This window comes from Brachycentrus maculatus, unplaced genomic scaffold, assembly GCF_059751285.1.
Source record: "Brachycentrus maculatus isolate JH-2025_06_01 unplaced genomic scaffold, ASM5975128v1 h1tg000332l, whole genome shotgun sequence".
In the NCBI taxonomy this organism is placed as follows: Eukaryota; Metazoa; Arthropoda; class Insecta; order Trichoptera; family Brachycentridae; genus Brachycentrus; species Brachycentrus maculatus.
This window is the reverse complement of record NW_028281081.1, coordinates 1-11,336: the sequence shown is the minus strand read 5'-3', so window position 1 is coordinate 11,336 and position 11,336 is coordinate 1. Positions and strand designations below refer to the sequence as shown.

At 31.4% G+C, this 11,336-nt stretch overlaps 1 protein-coding gene across 1 annotated transcript in view; it reads left to right on the top strand.

Annotated features, from left to right (window-relative positions):
* Window positions 1–11,331, top strand: part of LOC148304113 (leucine-rich repeats and immunoglobulin-like domains protein 1) — a gene marked incomplete at its 3' end in the record, with an annotated part of 617,685 nt that extends 606,354 nt beyond the window's left edge. Inside the window, exon 8 of the mRNA XM_088268824.1 lies at window positions 10,690–11,331. Coding sequence (XP_088124950.1) covers window positions 10,753–11,331 — 579 coding nt within the window. The remainder of the gene's footprint in view (window positions 1–10,689) is intronic.
* Between the last annotated feature and the right edge of the window lie 5 nt (window positions 11,332–11,336).

Genomic DNA, 11,336 nt, shown 5'->3' with positions numbered 1-11,336 from the left:
TCTACATAAAAAAAATGTCAACTTTGTGATATGGTAATTTAACACTCTCCCTATCATTCATCGTTCAGAAAGATGAAAGTAGACTAAATGCAGTCGAAATGCGATATATATATATATATATATATATATATATATATATATATATATATATATATATATATATATATATATATATATATATATATATATATATATATATATATATATATATATATATATATATATATATATATATATATATATATATGTACATATACATATACTTATGTATTAATTATGGCTTATGTTCGTCTTTCGGACTTCACATAATGCACAAAAATATTATAATCCCCACCTCTCACAAATAACACTTTCACAAATAAATTTCCTATTTGTACACACAATATCCTATTATCAAATCTGACAATCGATTAAAAAGACCACGAAAATCTCCCTTTCAACTTTCTTATGTAATATGTTCAATAAATTATTTATAAATATATTATTACGTACTCGTAGCTTGTATTTTATAGAATTACCAGATTACGCATTTATCAATTGATAGCATATTGGGTTAAGTGAGGAATGGTGTTATCTGGAGACTTGTGTCATTACAATTTGATGCGTGACTTTCGAAATAGGTAGCTTAATCTGATTTGAAACTAAACGTGGATTACGTCTACCGTTGTACGTTATCAATTTAGATCAGACAATGCGAAGTATCAAGTACCCTGAAGTAACTTTTTACACGGTTTAAATATTTTTTTCTCATATTATTTTTGACATCTCATCAAAGATGAAGAAGAATATGGAAGTCTGAGTACTTACAGGGCTGACTCACATGCGCATACCATTGTCTCCTTCGTTGCCTTCCCCACCTAACGACATCTTCGATCTCGCATATTTCCCTGATCCTGGCGTTTTTTATTCTATCTCGAATACTCTTGCTTCTTAGACTCTTCATTTCTGACACTCTAAGCGCGTTTTTGTGCCAACGGTGTCCGCTTTACTTTCGATCCCCGTACCTCATATTGTCATATAATAATAATAATATGGAAGTAAAAATATGTAAATAAATACCACAGCGAAACGCCCTTGAAATATAACCCAAAAATTATATTATATATTTAGCAAATGAAGGAAATTTAAACAAATTAGAAATTATACAAAATAAAGCGATAAGAATAGTTCTTAAGAAAAATAAATAAAATAATATAGAAAAAAGAAAGAAGAACTAAACTGGTTTTCTATAAAAAAGAGATTAAATTTTAATATGCTGATATTTATACAAAAAAAAATTAACGATAAATTTCCAAAATATTTTATGGATAAAATAGTTTTAAACAAAAATTGTCATGAACATTTAACCAGAAATAAGGATAAAATAAGACTGCCATTTTCGAAAAATACAGATTCGCAAAATTGTTTAATATATAAGGGTTTGAAAATGTATGATGAGATGCCTGAATGTATGAAGAATGAAAAGAGTCTGAAAGAATTTTAAAAAAATGATTTGTTTACTGTAACGAAATGTAAATGTTTATATGTTGATGTAGCAAATTAAGTGTACATAATTGTTTATATTAGTTGTAATATAAGCCAACTTAAAAAATAATAATAATAAAAAATTAAAAAATTAAAAATAAAAATATTTTTAATATTTGTAGTTTGGATTTTTTTCGTTCTTCGACACCGTTAGCGAGTCAGACGCATGTATCGAGGATTGATGGCCCCGTATGAGCAATAACTCTTCAGAGTGGGCTCTTGTTACTAGAGCAAGACTAGAATACTTTCCCATTTGCATGAAATATGTGTCGTGTCGGCGCCGGGTGGACAGCGGGAGGGTTATCTCATTACTTGGTGACAAATCGACACTTGTCGCCTTGGCTGGATGCTATCGCACATCTCATCCGAGATGCTAATAGGATGGATGACATCCTCGGGAGGCTGAATGCTGAATTCGACTCCTAGATCCTTCGAATCGATCACGAATATTGCGCGCTTTTTCATGTTGTATTACTCAATAACTAACTAGCTCTCAAGCTGTTTCTACAGTCTTTAAACCCTTATCCCTCAGTATTCACAGATTTCGTTATTGTGTCCGTCTCCGTGGAAAAATAAAAAAGAAAATAAAAAATTATTTGACTAAGAAATACTTATACTCAGCATGCAACAAAGAATCAAAAAATAAATGTTGGTACAAAATTCTCTGTACTGGATTCATAACTAAACAGGTTTCTAAACTATTACCCTCTCATATCCAACCTGCGTATTATACGAGTAACAACTTGGGTCGAATTCTCAGAAACTCAAAATCAAAAGTAAACAGATGAGATAGAAGCGGTATTTATGAAATTTCTTGCGGTGTCTGCGATAAAAAATATACTGGCCAAACTGCGAGAAGTCTAAAAATTAAGAATAAGAGAACATCGCCGTGGACTAACAAGTAATTATTATTCGGAATATGCAAATCATATCATGGAAACTAACCACTCATTCGACTCTCATACACTTAAATTATTGCACTTTGTTACAAATAAAGGTCAAGTCATGAATAATTTATGAAATTTAGAAATGCATTAAAATTTATATTCAGATAAAACGTTAATTAATAATATACTGTTTCAAATTAGGGCATAAAGTGTTGTTTTTGCACTTTGAAGATAAGGTATTGTTTGATATGTTTTTTAAATGTAATAATAATAATAATAAATCCCTTACCGCACCCCAATGGTGCATAGGGCACTGTTTCATGTAAACGCAGTGTTATCTCGATCGATTACACATGAAGGAAAGGGGATCAGCCCTCCACTCCAGGTACCAGTCCAGTGTAATATTGAATAAATATTAGAGTGAAAAATCACTTATATTTATTAAACCCCCCTGGGAATCGAACCCGGGACCTCCAGAACGGTAGGCGAGCATGCTGACCATTACACTACGGAGGAGGACAAATGTATGTACTAAATGTATGTACTAAATATTTTTCATATGGAGAAAAAAACATTTTGGTTTTACCTAAAAGATCTGTTGGACACTAAAAAGTTCAATAAGTGGCTTGATATTTATTTATAATTCATTTTATAATATTTTTAAACTTTAAAAACAGTCTCCTGAAAAATCAAGTTTTTTGATATGTGACGTTGTTGAAAGAAGTGAGCGATATGACTTATTCGTGCCAATGAATCGTAGAAAGCTGTTGACGTCACACTCAAAAACATAGTAAAGAACGACTAAAATATTGAAATTGCATGAATAAAACATATGCGGGAAATATTAAAAGGCTTGAATAAAACATAAGGGAAGGTCATTTCGCGGAGGATAAAAGATTGCTAGATGAAGTTGACAAGTAGCGGAAAGTGGAAGCCTACATTTATAATGAGACTGAATGTCGCGTATGTTTCGTAATCCTTGTGAGTGATGTCCTGTCCAACCATCGCAAACTTTCCAGGACTATTGTGGTTGATTGACGTTACTTTATTTAATACGTATATACATATATATATATATATATATATATATATATATATATATATATATATATATATATATATATATATATATATATATATATATATATATATATATATATACATAAATATATATATATATATATATATATATATATATCTATATATATATATATATATATATATATATATATATATATATATATATATATATATATATATATATATATATATATATATATATATATATATACATATATACATATATATATATATATATATATATATATATTTATATATAAATATATATATATATATATATATATATATATATATATATATATATATATATATATATATATATATATATATATATATATATATATATATATATATATATATATATATATATATATATATATATATATATATATATATATATATATATATATATATATATATATATATATATATAAGCTATAAAATGAAAAATAACAAAGTACTATAAATATTAATTATAAAATTCCTCATCAATTGATTCGGTTTTGACTTTGTGGTAATATTTATCCATGTTTTATTTAAATTTTACTTGGTAAATGCGTGGTTGCAATATTTGTGCGGACACGGGAGCCGTGTTTGACGCGTGGCTGAATATCTGTATGGACACGAGAGGCGTGTCAGGAGGCGTATTCAACATACAGGACATGATGAACACCCAATTATACTATTCATTTTTAATTTATGTTTTTCTTTTTATATTTTTGACAGTCGTGGCGTAGTTGGGTAGACGCTCGGCTGCGAAACTGGCGTAGCGGGTTCGATTCCCACCAATTGCAAAATGAATTCAAGAAAGATTTATTTTCAATTGGTCCTACCTGCAGACAAGCATTTAAAATAGACGCTTTGCGAGTTATTTCTTTGAAAAAACATACAAACAAATACTTTTCATTAATATTTAAACAAAATTAGGTTTTGTGTTTAATATCCCAAGGACACAACTCTAACTTAGCTTCCGCTCACTTATACAGCAACCGACCGAAAAAATTCGAAGAGAACTACATATCGCTCACTCCTTTCAATAATGTCATTAATCAAAAAACTTGATTTTTCAGGAGATCCTTTTTAAAGTTTAAAAATATAATGCGATGTATTGAAAATAAATTACAAGCCACTTATTGAACTTTTTACCGTGCAACAGATCTTTTAAAGTAAAACCTGAAGGTTTTTTCTCCATTTGAAAAATATTAAGTAAATTTAAAAAAAAAAATTAAACAATACATTTTCTTCAAAATGCAAAAACAAAAACTTTCTGCCCTGTAGCGGGTAAATATTAAGTTAAAAGAAATGCCGCTTTTGCTGGGATACAGTACATTTTCTGGGCATTCCAAAAACATGCACAACTGAAAATTGTCGATTTTTGATATATGACGTTCTTGAAAGGAGTGAGCGATATATCCAGCAGTGCAGGACAGAAGTCTAAAGAAAAAGAAAAAATACCGCAAAGCGACGAATCAATTAATGGAAAGTAAATTACAGTCTTATCCCGAGTAATTTCCATTCCAACTATCACACGATTTTCCTCTTTTTCCTTCAATAACATTGAGTAATCCGGAATCATTCAAAGCGTATTGATTAAATTAATACTCGCTAAAACCAATATGAAAATAGGATTTCGTATGGCAACACAGAGAAAACCCTTTCATTCTACACTTTACCATAGAGCAGGGATGCTCAACCTTTGGAACGCGAAAAAAGAAAACGCGAAAAAATTAAAGTGATTATACAAAAAAGTTAAAAAAGTTTAGACTTACATACGAAAATATTACTGCTTGTTTTCTATTATTAGCTACCAGCTATGACTCGATAAAAAAAATGGCATCTGGCATCCAACAACAAAAATGTCAATAATAATGAAGTTTTAAGGGTTCTACATTTTTACATTAAGTCAATTTTTTGTTTATTTAATTTTTTGACATCTCATCAAAGATGAAGTAGAATATGGAAGTCTGGGCATTTACGGAGCTTACAACCGCCATAGGCTGGTTTAAATGATCACTTTACACACTTGTAACATTCACCAATTCTACCCATTATTGACAACCACACTACTCAAAATATCGGAAATTCTATATGTATGATCCAATTTCCAAACATTTTTCTCGAGTCACTAGAACTTTACTAGAGACATCTATTGGTGAGATGAAAAGAAGCTTTTTATTGAGCGAAAACTCTTTTATTTTGCGAGGTCCGAATCCTGGATTATAATCACATGTATGTGATTATTTTATTTTGCCTTGTATAATAAGTACTTAATATTTTTTTCGATGTATTGATCCTTTGTTTATATCAAAAATCTGAAAGTACACAAACATTTGATGCATTTTTATTTCCATGACATGCGGCACGCGACACATTTTTTTATATTTTTTTAATGGCACTCAGCCTCAAAGAGGTTCGCTATCCCTGTCACAGAGTTATGCGATCACCTACCTAGAATAACCATTGAGTCATACTGGGCGGTTTTTCATACACTTTTTAAGCATTTAAAATGTAAAAGCACGTTTGAGAGCTTTGCACGACGACTGGGTAACACATTATACTACCAAATTCTAGGAAATTGTGCATTCATGTATTTGCCGATATTAATGCAATTGAAACCGTTTGAAAGTTTTCAAACGAATTTTTGAAAATCGTCTGATGCAGTAAAACCGTGGTTTGTAAGCGTAACTCGTTTCGGAAACGTACTTGTAATTGATATATCAAGATATATAACCATAAGAAATAATGACGTCCTACATAGACGCTCACTCCTTGAACGCTCACTGTTTGTGTTTCAATGCTTTCCGCATCATTTTCAAACACCATATCGCTCACTCCTTTCAAGAACGTCATAAATCAAAAAACTTGATTTTTCAGGAGAACGTTTTTAAAGTTTAAAAATAAAACAAATATATTAAAAATAAATATCAAGCCAGTGATTGAACTTTTTACTGTGCAACAGATCTTTTTAGCTAAAACCTGAAGGTCTTTTTCTCCATTTGAAAAATATTTAGCATATTTAAAAAAATAATTAAACAATACATTTTCTTCAAAATGCAAAAACAACATTTTCTACCCTGTAGCTGGTAATTATTAAGTTTAAAATATGCCTCTTTTTCTGGGATATAGCACATTTTCTGGGCATTCCGAAAACATGCCCAACTCAAAATTCACGATTTTTTATTTATGACGTTCTTGAAAGGAGTGAGCGATTTGTCAGTAATTTGTTTTCATTAATACACATACATATGTATTTCATACAACATTTTGAGTCTTCCCGAATACTTGTTCACAAATCTGGATTATCTCACATCAAAGGAGTTATTTTTTATACTATTTTTTCGACATCTCATGATGAAGAAGAATAAGGAAATCTGGGCATTTACGGGGCTTACGACCGTCATGGGCTGGTTTAAGTAATCACTTTTTATACAGATGTAACATTCACCAATTCTACCCATGATTGACAACCACACTACTCAAATTCATATTTATACTGTTCAAACTCGAAACATGCTTGAATCACTAGAATTTCACCAGAGACATGTATATGGTGAGATGAAAGAAGATTTTTTAAATAATGATGTATTTTAAATTTAACAATATATGCACAACTATGTACATTTAATTGATAAATACACGTGAAATTTTTAAATATAATTAATGGGAACAATGTGATTTAAAAAAATCTTTATTTTTATGTTTTATGTTTTGCATTATACAACATAATATACATATAAATAAATAAAAGAATAAATATAAAAAATAAATGCATAAAAGATCCCACAAAGGCATGGCCTGTGTGCGTGTATACAATATAATTTAGGTCATAGTAAAGGGCACTGGCAAGAATACAATAGATATTATAAGTATTAGAACTAGAATAAAAGTGTTGGGTAATATATCCAAAGTTAAACAAGGTTTATTGGATTGAATTCTACATTTATTTATGTATATGTTGACGCGTTTCGTCTTATAATTACGAAACGCGTCAACATATAAATAAATAAATGTAGAATTCAATCCAATAAACCTTGTTTAATTTAGGATATATCACCCAACAATTCAATATGGAATTCTACCAACGGTCTGCAGTTACAATAAATAAAGTAATTGTTAATATAAAATACAAAAAATACAAAATACTTGACTTACTGAAATCAAAAATAAAATAAAATTTTTAAAAAAATAAAAATAAAAAATGATGAAAAATTAAAGTAAAAAGTTAGCAAGCATGAATTACATTGACTAATTTTGGAAATATTGTTACTCTCTCTGTTAAAGCAATAATTATTCTGTAATAATTTTGTATTTTGAAGAGAAATGTGGCTTACCTACTAGAAATTTCTGCCTACCCACATTGAGGACCACTGATCCAAATCACAAATGAAGTTTCACAGCAGTGTCTTCCTCTTTTGACTTCTTTTCGCGATGATTTGCAAATCTCGCTTCCATTCTTCCTCGTACGATTATAGGTTTTCCAACCGAGTTGAGATTTTCACCAGGAAATATCCAATGTCCCGAATTTCGTACAATGCCTGTATGTTATTTCGTACCTTTCCCGCAGCGCACCGTAAGCACCATTTTGACAAATATCATTCTTAAACATCGTAAGATGATGAAGCTCATGAAAGTAGGTTCTCACATTGGTATGTCATCCCGAAAATTCATCACAGAAATCAGGGAATATTTCGTAGCAAACCTTATCAAATGCTTTTGAAAAGTCGGTATAGATGGAATCTACTTGATGTTTATTTTCTAGTGAATCTGATATGCATTTCTGATATCGCTCACTCCTTTCAAGAAAGTTATAAATCAAAAATCGACAATCTTCAGTTGTGCATGTTTTTGGAATGCCCATAAAATGTACTATATCCCAGCAAAAGAGGCATATTTTTTACTTAATATTTACCCGCTACAGGGCAGAAAGTATTTTTTGCATTTTGAAGAAAAGGTATTGTTTAATTTTTTTTTAAATATACTTAATATTTTTCAAATGGAGAAAAAACCTTTAGGTTTTACCTAAAAAGATCTGTTGCGCAGTTAAAAGTTCAATAAGTGGCTTGATATTTATTTTTAATACATTGCGTTATATTTTAAAATTTAAAAACGTTCTCCTGAAAAATCAAGTTTTTTTTATTTATGACGTTCTTGAAAGGAGTGAGTGAAATATCAAATGGTTGGATAGTGTTGACTTTCCACTTGTGAATCCGTGTTGTTCAGAACATACGGTTTTGTCCGCTTAACTAAGAGAGAATTCGCAATCGAGAATTTCCAGATTTCTTTCTAGTGTGTAACTGTCGTTTATGTGACGAATTGTTTTCATAATCTATTTGTATTGTATTTCATCTATTGTATGATAGTGATGATTATTGTAAATGATGATTTTTATTAGTGTACTCAATTGTTATTGTACATTTTTTTGTTAATATTCTTAAAGGCATTAGCCACAAATAAAATAAAATGTATATTTAATACAAAAAGTACTGTAAAATGCAGATTGCCAACAGTTGCCGTTCTAATTCAAAAAATATATTTATAGCTATAACATTTTGACATTAAATAAGTAAAACTCTGTATTTTAAACTATTATTTTTACTACATTTTGAGTTTGTCCAAGTACTTGTTCACAAAATCTGGATTATCTCATTGTAATTGTACAGGAGTTATTTTTATATAAGAGTTTCTGCTTAGTAAAAAGCTTCTTTACATCTCACCAATAGATGTCTCTAGTAAAGTTCTAGTGATTCAAGAACAAGGTTTCTAAATTGGTTCATATATATGGAACTTCCAAGAATTTGAGTGGTGTGGTTGTCAATAATGGGTAGAATTGGTGAACGTTACACGTGTGTAAAGTGATCACTTAAACCAGCCTATGAAGGTCGTCAGCCCCGTAAATGCCCAGACTTCCATATTCTTCTTCATCTTTGATGAGATGTCAAAAAAAAACTACAAAAAAACAAAAACAAAATAAACGAAAACAAAAAAAATAAAACAATAATAATAATAATATGAAAATAACTCCTGTGATTAGAGATAATCCAGATTTTGTGAACAAGTATTTGGACACACTCAAAATGTTGTAAATTAATCTATTAATAGATTTATATTATCCACTGACATCAGACTGGTGATGTCGGTAACGACGAAACCCGGTCGCTGGTCAAATAAAAATAATGTGGAAAAGCTAAAAATATTGGTTTTAATCTAATAATATATAAATCTATTATTTTTGTCTTACGACGTTTTGCCGGGAAGGCGTCGACATATTTAGGTGTTTTACCAATAACTTTTCTGCTTTTTGTACTTGTTTCTTCCTTATTCTTGATTCCATCTCCCGAGAGGAAAGTGGATACGAACTGCTTTATAAAAACTTCCCTGCCAACTTGATATATTTTGGCGTGTACAAAAACACATTGTGTAGTGAAAATTGATATGATTCTATGTTTTCTTATCGAAAAACCAAATTCAGGTACTATAAAATCGAGTCAATTTGAAAATTTGATCGTAATAATGTATAATGTTCAGAAATTGATTATTTTTTAAACAGGTGTTGATTTTTTTTTAATAAAATAAGTAATTTTGGTGTATTTTGGAGCCGATACATTGAGATACAATAAATATTTTTTAACAACATTCGGTTATATTTTCCAACCGGGTTTGATAAATACCTTGCCTTCTTCAGGGATAAATAGGTACAATAAAAAAATTAGATCAACGTTTGCATTTTATGAATTTTTAAAAATATATTACTACGTTCAAAGGCTCGTACATTCAATCCAAGCTCGGTATACATATTTTTTAATAGATACATATTTGTCATTTTTGCGTGTTAAGGGGTACTCGCGCTCATTACGCGAACGGCTGCCCGAGAGGCCACACGCGTTTTCGCACGCAATTATTTTTAGAATGTTTCATTATAATTACTTGTTTTAGAATATACGAGTACATAGAAAAAATATTTCTATATTTTTTTATTAACTCTTTACCTTTCAATAACTCTTTTCTTTGCAAACCCATATATTTATTTCGAAGAAAAACTTTTTTTTTTCAATACGAAAACGGTATTTTTAACCAAAAATTCAAATAAAGAAAATTCAGTTGCAATTTATTGTATATTGGTCCTTTAGTTGTCATCGCTTCTACGCTTTACCTTTGACGTAAGCTTCTGAGTCTAACCTTTTCGTTTGGTCATTCGCAGGTTCGCCTTCGTCCCGCCGCCTTGGATGAGCCGCGAGGAGCGCGCCCCCCGGAGGAGCGAGCCATGGGTCCCCCGCGCCGCGCGCCGCTGCTGACCCTCGCGCTGCTGGCGCTCCTGGCGCTGCGGGCCCCCCGCGCGCGCGCCGCTGATTTCACGGCCCGCTGCCCCGCGCTCTGCGACTGCAAGTGGGTCTCCGGCAACAAGGCGGCCGACTGCTCCGACAAGGGCCTCTCCACCATCCCCGACAAGCTCAGCAACGAGATCCAGAACCTCGACCTCTCCGGCAACCCGCTCTACGAGATCACGCAGGGCGCCTTCCAGATGGTCGGCCTCAGCAACCTCAAGAAGCTCATCCTCAAGAACTGCAACATCATCTCCATCCACAAGAACGGCTTCAACAGCCTCGGCATAGCCATCGAATTCGACCTGTCCAAGAACAACATCAAGACCCTCCATCCCGACACGTTCAACCACACGGAAAAGTTGCGATGGGTGTACTTGAATAACAACCAGTTGGAGAAAATCGACGACGGCCTATTCAGAAACCTACCGTATCTGCAAAAGATAGACCTGAGTCATAATCAAATCCATAGAATAGGCGTTAGAGCCTTTTCCAACTTGCCCGCGATAAAGATGATCCGACTGGC